A 16063-nucleotide genomic window follows, 5' to 3' on the forward strand; every position below is an offset into this window, starting at 1 on the left:
TGATTTTGATGATTTTGATTACGAATTTTGATTACGAATTTTGATTATGAATTTTGATTATATAGCTAGAGTTGCTAGATCGATGAATAGAGTTTTTGGATAATACTCGAAAAAGTCAGATTTTTGTTTTTTATGTTTTTCGCAAGGAAGGTCGGATATTTTGTTGCTATCTACTTATTCAACTGACATGTGGTATTGTGGACTAAAGTCACTAAACTTTGTGGAAGGTGACGTACATTTATGCATATGGGCTTTAAGAAGATGTTACGTGTGGCTTCTTCGCTACATTCCGTTGATGGGATGTCGGCAACCAGCTACTTTTTCTGCATGAATGAGCCACCAAGCCAAGAGGCCCTATTTAAATTACAACCAGTGTGTGTTCTGGACGATGTTCCGGTTTATATATTTAAAAAATTTATTCTTTATTTTATTTTTTTAATAATACATATTTTTCAAATAGAAAATATCACTAATGAAATTCTAAGCATGATTGCAATATAATTCAATTGATTCAAAGTACTAATATAAAATTTTGTTACAAAAAAAAATAAATATAGTAAATATGGTGAAATGAAAAAAAAGTGCATGTGAGTAATGTTTTTAGGAGAAAAATGTGAAGGGTACCAAGGTTGATAGTGGTTGTAGTAATAGGCAATAGTAGGACAAAATAGTCATTTTCATCCACTTTCTCAAACCTCTAATTGCAAAAAGCTCCTATATTGAGCTTTTTCAAAATTAGCTTTTTCACCCCAAAACTCTCTTCCAATCCTCTCTTAACCAAACACTCCCAATTAGCTTTTGCTAAAAGTCAAACCTCTAATTCACCCCAAAAATCTCTTTTTCCCTCAAACCTCTCCTAACCAAACACCCCCAAAGATTTTTCTACTTTAACGTTGGGTTAACAATAAACATAAAGTTGATTATAATACAGAAAAACTTTAGTTTGTTTAAAAAGTAACGGAATTTTTAAACGTTGAATTAGCAACAATGATACAATTGACTATTCCCTCCGTATTTATTTAAGAGATACACTTGGCCGGACACGGGTATTAGGAAGAATAATTGAATGAAATAAAGTAATAAAACAAGTGGGGTTGGGTAGATACTTTAATAAGTAAAACAATTGGGGATCATATCATTTTAGATTTTTAGGTAGTGGGAGGTGGGGGTGGGCCGGTGGGGTGTAAATAGATTATTTAATTAGATGGTGACGATGGATAAGTTATTAAAAATGATAAGTGTATCTCTTAAATAAATATAATCGGAAAAAGGCAAATGTATCCCTTAAATAAATACGGATAGATTATTAATTACATGGTGGAGATGATAAGTTACAGAAAAAACTCGATTGAACCTATCCTAAATTTTTACTCCGGAATATATTTTGATTACAAACTTTTCTATAAGGCGGTCTCTCACAAAAGACCACCTTGATATCATATAAGTTAAGTAATGGAACCAATTAGTTAAGCACTTGAACTAATTAGTTAAGCACCGAAATCAATTAGTTAAGCAAAGGAATTAATTAGTTAAACAAAAGAATTAATTAGTTAAGCAATTGAATCAATTAATTAAGTAATGTAACCAATTAGTTAAGAAATTGAACCAATTAGTTAAGCAACCAAAGTGGTCTTTCCGGTAAGGCGGTCTTACACAAAAGTTGCCGTATTTTGATAGTGAAAAAAACACACCCTTGGTGATTCGGATTTTCCCCCATGAAAAATACAAGAGAAGGGATCGAACAGTGCCAGATCTTCCCAAATCACACGCTCGCGCTCTCTCTCTCTACCCCCTCTGGGCAAAAAATCTGCAAAGCAAACATCTAAACTGGGTTGTCTGGGATTTACCCATAACCAATTCCTCCCTCTCATGACCCAATTACAGCTTCTGATTTGATTTTCATTCAAATTCAATCGATTAACAATGTATCAATGGAGGAAGTTCGAGTTCTTTGAAGAAAAACACGGAGGAAAATACAAGGTCCCAGATGAAATTACAGCGGAAATTAAGTGTTGTTCAAGTGGAAGAGGCAAAGTTTCAATTGGATGTGATGATGGGAATGTTAGTATCCTTGATCGAGGTCTCAAGTTCAATTACGCTTTCCAGGCTCACTCTTCTTCCGTCCTTTTTCTTCAACAACTCAAGGTTTAATCTTTTCTATGTTAATCTCTCTTTTTTCTGTATTTCTCTTTCCTATTTGGGGTGATTGTGATATGGGTTTTACTTTGACTTTGATTTTAGTAAGAGAGTTGGATCTTTTATGTGATTGACTTGTTAATTTTTGTTGTTTTTGATTTTGGGAATTGGGATTGCAATGCCCTAGAATTTTGGTTGAATTTGATGTGGGTTTCTTTTTACTATTAGTTTTAATTCCAGTGTCTTGGGGATATTGTTAATTGAAAAAGTAATTCAGATGCTAATAATTTCTTTTTAGCTTTGAGTTTGATTGCTATTGAGATGTATGATTTGACTTGTTGGTATGGTCTATTTAGGTTTCAAAAATCTATATATTTGTTTATGTTAGTAATGCAATGCCAAACCCGTCTAGCGTAAATGGGTAGCTTGAACTAATTTCTACAAGTATTAATAAATGCAATGCCTTGGGATATTGACAAATTTGCGGGCGAGGCAAAGGTGGGTTGAACCAAAGTGGATGGATAACTATTATGATAAACAATTTACTTAATACTCCCTCTGTCTCGGAATACTCGCAATGTTTTGACTGGACACGCTTGCCAATGCACAACTTTGACTATTAATATCTTTAATTATATATTATAAAAACTTATAAAATATTAATATTTTGAAAATACATATTAAGATGAAACCAACAATATATTATATGCTAACACTTGTTTTCATATACTATAAATAAAATAGGGTCAAAGTGATTATGTGAATAGTGCAAAAAGTCAAACCGTTGCGAGTATTTCGGGACGGAGGGAGTAAAAGATTACGTAGTACGCGGACTGTAAAGTAATGGAAATGGAGTCTGAAATACATATGTGAGGCATTTTGATATAAAAAGTTTAAGTTGATATAATGAGATGAGTCAGGAGAATTAAACTCGAGCTCAATCCTTTTCTAGCTCTGGATGAGTGTGATGGAATTTCTAGAACTTAAGATGTCACTTATAAGTATGGTTTCAAAATTAACATCAAGTAGAATCTTAGAGAGTTTTTGGATGGATATCATGCTGAATCTCCTTGAAAAGATAATGTTTGCATCAAGGATGCCGTTTCATAAACATGCAAGCAGCTGTGGTTTTCGTTTTAGGGTTGCTTCTATCTTTTCTTTTCTCTCCAGAAGTACGTGAACATCTGACCTGGTAATTGTCTTGGCAAAAAGCCCCACAGACTCTCAAATCCTAGCTACACTACACGATCTTCCCAAATCTTGCTACTTGTCACAATTAATGTGGCAAAGTGCTTTACTTCAACTTTGTTTCTTTAGAAAGCCAAGTGTTTACTTTATGAAGTACTCAAACAATTGTTTTGAGTTTATTGATACTTCTTATATGTAAAGTAGTTGATAGCTGCCATGGCTGATTTTACTTAGACAAAGTTATAACTTGGTTATATGATCAAATGAAAATGAGAAATATTTTGAGTTTATCTTTGGTCTCCTTTCAACTCTTGAGGTCTAACGGTGTGTGTTATCACGTACACCCCCTTTTCCCCGTAAAGGGGAAAAAAACAAGAAGAATGGAAGCTTCTCTTGTTAACATCTATGCCCCTTGATTATCCTTTGAATTCTTTTGTTGGCTCACGGAGAATTGAGATGTTTCTACTAAATGGTTACAGCCTTCTGCCGTGGCATTGTTTCCGCTTCAAAATTAGCTAACATGATTTATTGAGTATCTGTCACCTTAGTTTCAACTATCAACCAATTGGGAGACAGACCAGAACTTTAAACTTTGGCAGTGCAGGCTTTAGGTAATTGTTATGGCACCGTCTTGTTGGAAAATGGTTGTGATAAATGGTCTTCTTTTCATTTTTTTGTAATACTTCACTGCACCAAGATCTTTCATATGCAAACAGGAACAAGATAATCTTTAAATGATTTTATCGCAGAGGAAGATAATAAATCATCAACACATACTAGGGTATTCTCAATTTTATTGCACCCTTGGTATATGTGAACAGAGAATAATCAGAGTAATAATCAGAATGCGACTGTAAAATTCCATACCTCTTTAATGCGGTAACCAGTTTTGCGAACCGGCATCAAGGTGCATGTTTCAAACAATATAGAGATTTCTTCAAACGACAAACCATTACTGGAGAGTCTGAAATAAAACCTCGGGGAAGCTTCATATAAACTTCCTCATCAAGATCCCCATTTGGGAATGCATTATGCACATCCATGCTCCCAATTTCGATGTACCAATAGCCAGGAATGCACGGACAATAACCAATTTTGCCACTGGAGCAAAAGTCTCGTCATAATCAATTCCTTCAATCTGATGATTACCAAGAACCACTGATCGTGCCTTCAGCCGTTCAATGCTACTGCAATTATGTCCAAGGCACATATTTCATCTTGCATAGCATAACACCATCATTTATCAACATAGCTTCTTTAAGGATTTTGGTTCCATCCCTGTTGTAATTTGCTGCAATAAAATTCCTGTATTTCACAGATAATTTATCACAACTAACATAATGTGCTATAGGATAAGGCGTAACTGATGGAGGCCGTGATGTAGAAGCAGGTGCTTTGGGGAGTGGACTTTGCTTGATAGCACAAAATCTTGCAACTTTACAGAAGGAAATTTTTCTTGACAACCACGACACGTAGTTTACCTTGCGTGACCACAGTGTTATCCGTCCTCACATTAACATCATTCTTCACCTCTCTGGCTGACATCACCTTTGTCCGTACAGGAGGTCTTGCTAGCGTCACTGCTGACTCCTTCACCACCTCACTTGGCCGGACTGGTGCAACAGGTGTCTGTTGCACATCCCTGTCTGTACCAGCTACAGTAAGGGCTGGCTGCACGGGAGAGAGCTGCAGCGGCCCTTCCTCGTTGCCACAAACATACTCGAAATATAGATGCATCCTTTTTTTTTTCTCTGACATTGTTGTATGTATATTTTATACTTTATTTTATATGACCAGTACTGTACACACCTAGAGTAAATGGACTTGATGTTACTTTTTCTGTGCATTCTTGTCTTTAAATTGATTCAAAGTTGTTAATTCCACTTGCTGAATGTTGACCATTACTCCATTATCGGTGATGATGATTTATTTTGGAGGCTCATGCTGATCAATGTTTTACTATTCTGTGTGTACAGCAACGCAATTACCTTCTTACTATTGGGCAAGATGAACAGATATCTCCACAGGCTTCATCTATGTGCCTGAAAGTTTTTGACTTGGATAAGACACAAATGGAGGGACAGGAGGGTACAAGCACGAGCGCAACAGTTCCTGATTGTGTTCAAATATTACGTATATTCACTAACCAATTCCCTGAAGCAAAGGTAATGTCCGTTATAGTTAGTTTTTTCCGTTTCTTCTTCCTCTAGGTGCCTCTTTACTTTGTTGCTGTTAACCCTTTTAAATCATTTAGTTGCTTGCTTGAATTGACTTTCATGCTGCCGTTGGCTGTCTTTCTGTATTCTTACACTGTAAATCCAATCAAATAAATTCTTACACGTCTCTTCATGCAGATTACATCCTTCTTAGTTCTAGAAGAAACTCCACCAATTCTACTCATAGCCATTGGATTGGACAATGGAAGCATCTACTGCATCAAAGGGGACATTGCTCGTGAGCGAATTACCCGATTTACCCTTAGGGTGGAAAATGCTTCAGCGGGTCATGCTGCTGTTACAGGACTTGGGTTCAGAAGTGATGGTCCGGACATTCTTCTATTTGCGGTGACTCCATCCTCTGTTAGCTTGTTCAATCTCCAGTACCAGCCAGCAAAAAGGCAAACCTTGGATCAAATTGGGTGTGATACAAAGAGTGTTGCAATGAGCGACCGATCGGTATGCTGTTGTTAATTGCTTTGATATTTGAAAGATAAGTTTCTTTCTCATGCATAATATGTAAATGATGAATGACACGTGCCAAAAATTCAACTGTGATCAGGAGCTGATTATTGGTCGACCTGAAGCTGTGTATTTTTACGAAGATGATGGACGCGGTCCTTGTTGGGCGTTTGAAGGAGAGAAGAAATTTCTTGGATGGTTCCGTGGATATCTTTTGTGTGTAATTGCAGGTCAAAGAAGTACCAAAGATACATTTAATATTTATGACCTGAAGAACCGTTTAATAGCACATAGTGCTACGGTTAATGAAGTCTCACATGTGCTCTGTGAATGGGGAAACATAATTCTCATTATGGCTGATAAATCAGCCGTTTGTGTTGGAGAAAAGGATATGGAAAGCAAGTTAGATGTGCTTTTTAAGAAGAATCTCTATTCTGTAGCTATTAATCTGGTTCAAACTCAGCAAGCTGATGCTGCTGCAACTGCTGAAGTCCTTAGAAAATATGGTGATCACCTATACAGCAAGCAGGAGTATGATGAGGCTATGGCTCAGTACATCCACACCATTGGTCACCTTGAACCTTCATTTGTGATACAGAAATTTCTGGATGCTCAGAGAATCCACAATCTGACCAATTACTTGGAAAACTTACATGAAAAGGGGCTCGCTTCAAAAGATCATACTACTCTCTTGTTGAACTGTTACACTAAGTTAAAAGATGTTGATAAGCTGAACTATTTTATTAAAAGTGAGGACGGTGGGGAACATAAGTTTGATGTAGAGACTGTGATACGAGTCTGCCGTGCTGCCAATTATCATGAACATGCAATGTATGTTGCTAAAAAGGCAGGTAGGCATGAGTTGTACCTGAAGATTCTGTTAGAAGATCTTGGTAGATATGATGAAGCCTTACAGTATATTTCAAGCCTTAATCCAAGCCAAGCCGGGGTGACAGTTAAAGAATATGGCAAAATTCTTATAGAACACAAACCAAAGGAGACAATACTTATACTTCTGAAGCTCTGTACGGAGGAGGGAAAACCGGCCAAAAAAGATACCTTAACCATGCTGCCATCTCCTGTTGATTTCCTCAACATTTTTGTACATCATCCAAAATCGTTAATGGATTTTCTTGAGAAATACACTGATAGAGTGAATGACTCATCTGCACAGGTGGAAATTCACAATACCCTGTTGGAATTGTATTTGTCCTATGACTTGACCTTCCCGTCGATGTCACAATATAGCTACAATGGAGATCTTGATGATAAAGAGACGATATCATCAGCAGTGTCAAAACCTTCATCAAATGGAAAACTACCATTGAATGATGATGAGAAAAGTCGTGCTATAAGACGTGAGAAAGGGCTGCGCTTGCTTAAAAGTGCATGGCCATCTGACCTGGAAAATCCACTTTATGATGTTGATCTTGCTATAATCCTCTGTGAAATGAATGCATTTAGAGAAGGGCTTTTGTTTGTTTATGAGAATATGAAACTGTACAAGGAGGTGATTTCTTGCTATATGCAGGCCCATGACCATGAGGGATTGATTGCATGTTGCAAGAGGCTGGGAGATTCAGGTAAGGGTGGAGACCCCACTCTTTGGGCGGACGTATTACAGTACTTTGGTGAACTTGGAGAAGATTGTTCCAAAGAAGTTAAAGAGGTCTTGAAATATATTGAGAGGGATGACATTTTACCACCTATTGTTGTTCTTCAAACGCTGTCACAAAATCCATGCCTCACTCTTTCTGTAATCAAGGATTATATTGCTCGGAAACTTGAACAGGAGTCAAAGCTGATTGAAGAGGATAGGCAGGCTGTTGATAAGTATCAGGTAAACTTTCGCCAGTTCTTTAGCCCTTCATGTTTATCCGTTTAATTATTTTCTAATTTCTCCGCCAATTTCAATGACGTGAGTCGCACCATACTTGTTTTTTTTTTTTTTGGTAGCCTTCTCTGGTATTTTCTGCCGTAGAACGTAGATTACATGATATGCATAGGCCAAAGCAAATGATATCCGTAGCCGTAGGAAGCTGCTTTTAATTTTAACGATGCATTACTTGATCAGTATGTAACTGTGGTCTTTTGGATATACTAAGGCTTCGTTCTATTCGACTTATTTTGTCTGATGTTATATTATAGATAACTTATCTGAACTTAACTGAACTTATCTAAACTTATCTGAACTTAACAAAATTATCTTAACTTATTTTGTCTGAGATAAACTTATTTGTGTGTAAAAAAGTCTGAAAAAAACTTATTTTTTCAGAAATTATATTATCTGAACTTAACTGAACTTATCTGGACTTATCTGAACTAAACTTAACTTATCTGAACTTAACTGAACTTATCTGGACTTATTTTGTCTAAAATATGTCATGCACAGCACATCTCCTGTGCGCTAGAAAGACATTGTTTGTTGTAATTACATACTAGCATCGCTTGAAATAGAATTTGTTGATGGAGTTGGTGGCTTCAAGGTAGAAAATGTTGCTTAATTTCATTCCTCAAAGCTCAATGGCATTTCAGTCTTTTTGTATGTTGAAAGCAGGTTGATTTTATCTATGGTTGAACCAGTTGTGTTATACTCCATATGACCTGTAATTGATATTCCTTACAAGAACAGTTAAAATAAGGTGGGAATTATGCTTTTGCAGGAGGATACAACAGCAATGAGGAAAGAAATCGAGGATCTTAGGACAAATGCAAGAATATTTCAGCTCAGCAAGTGTACTGCATGCACTTTCACTCTCGATCTTCCGGCGGTTCATTTTATGTGCATGCATTCGTATCATCTACGTTGCCTTGGTGACAACGAAAAGGAGTGTCCTGAGTGTGCTCCTGAGTATATGTCTGTTCTGGAAATGAAGAGAAGTTTGGAACGGAATTCTAGAGACCAAGATCAGTTCTTTCAGAAAGTTAAAGATTCCAAAGATGGATTCTCTGTTATTGCCGACTATTTTGGAAAGGGAATAATTAGCAAGACAAAACCCGATGGAAACACTTCTACCAACGGTGGCTTTTGAAGGTCTGAGTATTTACTTATTTTTTTATCTTTGGGTGGGCGACCGCCCCTACCAACCTCCCGCCCATGCGTCAATACTCGCCTAATTTTTCTTATTTAGCAAACATTTGCCAACATATATAATCGGAAAAAAGTGTCTTATGACTAAATTTAAAGTAACATATATAATCGGAAAAAAATATCTTCCATAACAAAGAAAAAAAATTATATTATGATCACCTACAAATAAATCCAAACACAAAAAAAATATCTTAAACTTAATTTAGATCTTTTTAAAATTTTAATTCACATAGGAAAGGACATTCGGGTCAGGTTGACGCTATGAACCAGGCCGAGTGGGGATGGGGCAGAGCGAAAGGGGATGGCCTGGGAGGAGAGACGAGTATGGGGCGGGTTCAACTCAAAATCTCGCACCCGCTAAACATCCCTCCATCCTCGCTTACTTAGGGCAACGAGTCTCCCTTAAAACTTAGTTCCAGTGACACCCATACATGGTGTACATCGCCTAGCTAGCTTGAGTTTTTTCCGTCTGAGCTACGTGGTCGTACAAGTTCTTTCCATCCGAACAATTGACTGGATAGCTATATTTGGATTGTACTGATCGATTATATTGGGATAGCTATATCTGGATAGTAATTGTATAGACGAATAAAAAATGTTCAACAAAAATTACGAATCTTCTTATTGATACTAGTAGAAAAAGAGGCATAACTTTTGCATTCATTAGTGACGTCATAGCCTCGTTTTTAACGGGAGGGCCGTAAATATATGAATGTGTTTACATTTGTGACGTTTTTTTTAACACCTCAAATGAATCAATTTTACATTTTTCTACCGGTATGAAGAGGAAGACCGGCCCGAGTTCGTTAAAACCCAGCACCTTGCACAAATTAGCTCCTTTGGTAACGTTCATCTAGGCCCGTATGTAGCACCCTTAGCAAGGTCTAGGGTATTTTATCCGTACATGCGTATAAAAGTGTACGATAGGGTATTAAAGCTCATCTTGATGTTGAGACGCTAATGTAGGTTTGGAGAAGGTCTCGTCCTAATCTAATTTATGTATTTACGCTTTTTATAATTCAAAGTATAGTTTATAACGAAATATTCTTTAGATCGAGATGTCACTTTTACATTCTTTAGCGTCGTTCTTAGCCTCGCTGCTAATGGGAGGGCCGTAAATGAATGTGTTTACATTTGGGGCGTTTTTTTAAACACCTCAAATGAATCAGTTTTACATTTTTCTACCAGTATGAAGAGGAAGACCGGCCCGAGTTCGATAAAACCCAGCACCTTGCACAAATTAGCTCCCTCGGTAACGTTCATCTAGGTCGGTATGTACGTAGCACCCTTAGTAAGGTCTAGGGTATTTTATCCGCACATGCGTATAAAAGTGTACGATAGGGTATTAAAGCTCATCTTGATGTTGAGACGCTAATGTAGGTTTGGAGAAGGTCTCGTCCTAATCTAATTTATGTATTTACGCTTTTTATAATTCAAAGTATAGTTTATAACGAAATATTCTTTAGATCGAGATGTCACTTTTACATTCTTTAGCGTCGTTCTTAGCCTCGCTGCTAATGGGAGGGCCGTAAATGAATGTGTTTACATTTGGGGCGTTTTTTTAAACACCTCAAATGAATCAGTTTTACATTTTTCTACCAGTATGAAGAGGAAGACCGGCCCGAGTTCGATAAAACCCAGCACCTTGCACAAATTAGCTCCCTCGGTAACGTTCATCTAGGTCGGTATGTACGTAGCACCCTTAGTAAGGTCTAGGGTATTTTATCCGCACATGCGTATAAAAGTGTACGATAGGGTATTAAAGCTCATCTTGATGTTGAGACGCTAATGTAGGTTTGGAGAAGGTCTCGTCCTAATCTAATTTATGTATTTACGCTTTTTATAATTCAAAGTATAGTTTATAACGAAATATTCTTTAGATCGAGATGTCACTTTTACATTCTTTAGCGTCGTTCTTAGCCTCGCTGCTAATGGGAGGGCCGTAAATGAATGTGTTTACATTTGGGGCGTTTTTTTAAACACCTCAAATGAATCAGTTTTACATTTTTCTACCAGTATGAAGAGGAAGACCGGCCCGAGTTCGATAAAACCCAGCACCTTGCACAAATTAGCTCCCTCGGTAACGTTCATCTAGGTCGGTATGTACGTAGCACCCTTAGTAAGGTCTAGGGTATTTTATCCGCACATGCGTATAAAAGTGTACGATAGGGTATTAAAGCTCATCTTGATGTTGAGACGCTAATGTAGGTTTGGAGAAGGTCTCGTCCTAATCTAATTTATGTATTTACGCTTTTTATAATTCAAAGTATAGTTTATAACGAAATATTCTTTAGATCGAGATGTCACTTTTACATTCTTTAGCGTCGTTCTTAGCCTCGCTGCTAATGGGAGGGCCGTAAATGAATGTGTTTACATTTGGGGCGTTTTTTTAAACACCTCAAATGAATCAGTTTTACATTTTTCTACCAGTATGAAGAGGAAGACCGGCCCGAGTTCGATAAAACCCAGCACCTTGCACAAATTAGCTCCCTCGGTAACGTTCATCTAGGTCGGTATGTACGTAGCACCCTTAGTAAGGTCTAGGGTATTTTATCCGCACATGCGTATAAAAGTGTACGATAGGGTATTAAAGCTCATCTTGATGCTGAGACGCTAATGTAGGTTTGGAGAAGGTCTCCTTCGCTATATCCTTCGTCTTGTGCACGGCGTCGCCAACCATATCCGCGACAGTTTTCGCAGAATCCTCGATCATCATTTTAGTCTTCTCTAAGCTCTCCTCCGCTGCTTCAATCACCTTGCTTTCTCTTTCCAGTGCTACATTGCCCTCATTAGGGATTCCTTGAACACCATTTCCCCTAACCACATCATATTATACACAAAACCAAATTAAGGCGCGTTACAAAACTGTAAACACATAAAACTCAGTGATTGGTTAATGATCCCCTCAATATTTTGTTAGTTTTTCCTACACCATTTTCCTCTAAACATCATACTCCGTATAATACACAAAACCACACAATTTGGATTATACACCCGGGTGCAGTACTCATTGTGCACCATGATGAACATTATTTGAGAATTTGATGAACATGAAGAATGGTTTCAATGTACATGTACAAGTGAAATATTTGAAATATATGTTATTTGGGTTTGAACTATATGTTCAATTGATACATGTTCTTTGAGTATGAACAATATGTTCTTTGTATAGTGGTTAAGACTTTTTCGGTTCAAGAAGTTGTACGTTTTGTTGAAACCTCTTTGTCCCATATCGGAAACTTTGAAATAATGACCAACGTGTAAAAGTTATGTCTTTTATCTACATACTACGTATGTAGTTTACGTATCTATTTTATCATTGTAGATGTTATATATCTGATTAAAATATGATATTGATTTTCACATAAAATAAACCAAAAATAACAAAAAATAATGACCAACTTGTAAGCATGTGCTACTCGATAACCAATGGGTTTAAGACGAAAGGCTTGACAACCTTGTATGTGGACATGTGGTTGTGATCAGCTTGACTCTTCTCCAATTATCTATCTAATGCTTAGCCCACTAAAGCTTTATAATGATATGAGCCCATGTTTCGCCTTTAGTCTCTTGTATTTGGTCTTTAGCAACTGGATAAATATCCAACTCAAGAGTCAAGACTCAAGAGGGAGCTAAGAATAGAATTTGTACATTAAAAATGTCCGGTTCCTAAAGCAGGGGCGGAGGCAATGTACAAATAATGGGGTTAATTGACCCCACTTATATTGTGAAATTTTAGAAATTTTCTTTATAATTTTTAAGATTTTCTCAAAATTTGTTACAAAATTAATTATTTGAACCCACTAACATCTACTTCGTATAATTTTTATTTTGAACAAACTAAATACTTTTTCTAGATCCGCCACTGTCCTAAAGTGTTAAATCTCAAGGACACTCAAAAAGTCACAAAGTACTGTTGCATTTTGCACATTGATCAATTATCCAGCGGACAAGAAAGAGCAAAGGGTTTTACACGAACAAGATACTCCCTCTGTCCCAGAATACTCGCAACGGTTTAACTTTTTTCACTATTCACATAATTCACTTTGACCCTATTTATTTATAGTATATGAAAATAAGTGTTAGAATATAATATATTGTTGGCTTCATCTTAATATATATTTTCATAATATTAATACTTTATAAGTTTTTATCATATATAATTGAAGATATTGATGGTCAAAGTTGTGCATTGGTAAGCGTGTCCAGTCAAACCGTTGTGAGTATTCCGGGACGGAGAGAGTATACAATAAATTTATTTCCGACATACTTTTCTAACTCTTTTTCCAAGAATAGCTTTTATCCAGATTTTCATAACTTTTACTTAAGTTTTTTACTTTTAAGAGGAAATAAAAATTTTGAAAGAAGAGATACGGAGTATATAACTGTATTCTTCTTCTATTCATTTTACTCGTAACGTTTGTCATTTTCACGCATGCCAATGCATAACTTTGATCATTAATATTTTTAATTTTATTTAAGTAAAAAGTTAATATTTTGAAAATAGATATCACACGAAGCTAACAAGATCCCACGTGACTATGTTTTATCTTATATACAAATCACCAAAAATGATCAAAATATAGTATATGAACAGTGTAGAAATAAAAAACGTTGCGAGTATTAAAATTTGAGAAAGTATCTATCAGCACCTTACTGAAAACTGAGAAGCTACTCCACCTATCGCCAATTGATTTTGAAACTAAATAAATAAAATTCATTGAGCAATAAACGAGCTAATGTGATACAAACTCTCCTCCACTTTGTGGATATATTGCACAATCCTTATCTCTCTTCGGTCTTCTCAAAACATGTACCAAATGTCCCTTCTAATTAAAAATCTTAATTAGAACATAACTAGTTTTTGAGCCCGGGCGATGCCCTGATGCCCCGTGTTACTACATTAATAACATTTACTTATATATATATATTTGCAATGATAAAACAAAACTTGGAATACCTTAGTGGTAAAAGCTTTATTATTTAAACTTGAGGTCAGGTTTCAACTTAATTATGTAATTAAATTTGCATACAACGTCTTCTGATCTTCCTATCACTAATTAATTAAGCTATTCTGTTTTGTTTTTTAAAGAAAGAGCTTAGTAATAGCCAATCTATACTACTCTAGCTTAATTTACTTATGATCATAAACCCGGGAAAGAAAAAGAACTTACTGGATATGTTGAGAAGAAGGCCACAAGAGAGAAAAACGGTCCGAAAAAAGCGGGAGCTTTAATTTATCCCAGTAATGGCTTCGTGGGCTGGTAAAACCTTGCAATGGAGGATCTTTGAGACTGAAACATAATAGCAAACATATTGAAATTGCTATCATAATTGCTGTCCATTTTGAAAATCTACCCATCGTAATCCTAGCTGATTTTGATGATTTTGATTACGAATTTTGATTACGAATTTTGATTATGAATTTTGATTATATAGCTAGAGTTGCTAGATCGATGAATAGAGTTTTTGGATAATACTCGAAAAAGTCAGATTTTTGTTTTTTATGTTTTTCGCAAGGAAGGTCGGATATTTTGTTGCTATCTACTTATTCAACTGACATGTGGTATTGTGGACTAAAGTCACTAAACTTTGTGGAAGGTGACGTACATTTATGCATATGGGCTTTAAGAAGATGTTACGTGTGGCTTCTTCGCTACATTCCGTTGATGGGATGTCGGCAACCAGCTACTTTTTCTGCATGAATGAGCCACCAAGCCAAGAGGCCCTATTTAAATTACAACCAGTGTGTGTTCTGGACGATGTTCCGGTTTATATATTTAAAAAATTTATTCTTTATTTTATTTTTTTAATAATACATATTTTTCAAATAGAAAATATCACTAATGAAATTCTAAGCATGATTGCAATATAATTCAATTGATTCAAAGTACTAATATAAAATTTTGTTACAAAAAAAAATAAATATAGTAAATATGGTGAAATGAAAAAAAAGTGCATGTGAGTAATGTTTTTAGGAGAAAAATGTGAAGGGTACCAAGGTTGATAGTGGTTGTAGTAATAGGCAATAGTAGGACAAAATAGTCATTTTCATCCACTTTCTCAAACCTCTAATTGCAAAAAGCTCCTATATTGAGCTTTTTCAAAATTAGCTTTTTCACCCCAAAACTCTCTTCCAATCCTCTCTTAACCAAACACTCCCAATTAGCTTTTGCTAAAAGTCAAACCTCTAATTCACCCCAAAAATCTCTTTTTCCCTCAAACCTCTCCTAACCAAACACCCCCAAAGATTTTTCTACTTTAACGTTGGGTTAACAATAAACATAAAGTTGATTATAATACAGAAAAACTTTAGTTTGTTTAAAAAGTAACGGAATTTTTAAACGTTGAATTAGCAACAATGATACAATTGACTATTCCCTCCGTATTTATTTAAGAGATACACTTGGCCGGACACGGGTATTAGGAAGAATAATTGAATGAAATAAAGTAATAAAACAAGTGGGGTTGGGTAGATACTTTAATAAGTAAAACAATTGGGGATCATATCATTTTAGATTTTTAGGTAGTGGGAGGTGGGGGTGGGCCGGTGGGGTGTAAATAGATTATTTAATTAGATGGTGACGATGGATAAGTTATTAAAAATGATAAGTGTATCTCTTAAATAAATATAATCGGAAAAAGGCAAATGTATCCCTTAAATAAATACGGATAGATTATTAATTACATGGTGGAGATGATAAGTTACAGAAAAAACTCGATTGAACCTATCCTAAATTTTTACTCCGGAATATATTTTGATTACAAACTTTTCTATAAGGCGGTCTCTCACAAAAGACCACCTTGATATCATATAAGTTAAGTAATGGAACCAATTAGTTAAGCACTTGAACTAATTAGTTAAGCACCGAAATCAATTAGTTAAGCAAAGGAATTAATTAGTTAAACAAAAGAATTAATTAGTTAAGCAATTGAATCAATTAATTAAGTAATGTAACCAATTAGTTAA

General features: G+C 35.8%; 2 protein-coding genes across 2 annotated transcripts; one reads left to right on the forward strand and one right to left on the reverse strand.

The window, feature by feature from the left end:
• The first annotated feature begins 1690 nt into the window (after window positions 1-1690).
• LOC130461298 (vacuolar protein-sorting-associated protein 11 homolog) lies at window positions 1691-9192 on the forward strand. The gene is made up of 5 exons (XM_056829326.1): window positions 1691-2145; window positions 5301-5489; window positions 5679-5999; window positions 6103-7842; window positions 8666-9192. Exons 1-5 carry the CDS (start codon window positions 1924-1926, stop codon window positions 9032-9034), a joined length of 2841 nt encoding a protein of 946 aa, XP_056685304.1. The 5' UTR covers window positions 1691-1923; the 3' UTR covers window positions 9035-9192.
• A 21-nt stretch (window positions 9193-9213) lies between these two features.
• On the reverse strand, window positions 9214-14665 carry LOC110785576 (uncharacterized). Its single transcript, XM_021990036.2, has 2 exons — window positions 14268-14665; window positions 9214-11909 (listed from the first exon to the last, which is right to left on the reverse strand). The coding sequence occupies exons 1-2, from the start codon at window positions 14453-14455 to the stop codon at window positions 11681-11683; spliced, it is 417 nt and encodes a 138-aa protein (XP_021845728.1). The 5' UTR covers window positions 14456-14665; the 3' UTR covers window positions 9214-11680.
• Window positions 14666-16063: the final 1398 nt, after the last annotated feature.

Source organism: Spinacia oleracea, chromosome 1 (genome assembly GCF_020520425.1).
Source record: "Spinacia oleracea cultivar Varoflay chromosome 1, BTI_SOV_V1, whole genome shotgun sequence".
In the NCBI taxonomy this organism is placed as follows: Eukaryota; Viridiplantae; Streptophyta; class Magnoliopsida; order Caryophyllales; family Amaranthaceae; genus Spinacia; species Spinacia oleracea.

What these genes read in the sequence shown, in the direction of transcription:
- LOC130461298 (XM_056829326.1), top strand. Translation starts at nt 1,924, where the DNA reads ATGTATCAATGGAGGAAGTTCGAGTTCTTTGAAGAAAAACACGGAGGA. An exon ending in ACCAATTCCCTGAAGCAAAG is followed by an intron (nt 5,490 to 5,678) that starts GTAATGTCCGTT and finishes CTCTTCATGCAG; the next exon opens with ATTACATCCTTCTTAGTTCT. An exon ending in TTGCAATGAGCGACCGATCG is followed by an intron (nt 6,000 to 6,102) that starts GTATGCTGTTGT and finishes AACTGTGATCAG; the next exon opens with GAGCTGATTATTGGTCGACC.
- LOC110785576 (XM_021990036.2), bottom strand. Translation starts at nt 14,455, where the DNA reads ATGGGTAGATTTTCAAAATGGACAGCAATTATGATAGCAATTTCAATA. An exon ending in CCTTCTTCTCAACATATCCA is followed by an intron (nt 11,910 to 14,267) that starts GTAAGTTCTTTT and finishes TGATGTGGTTAG; the next exon opens with GGGAAATGGTGTTCAAGGAA.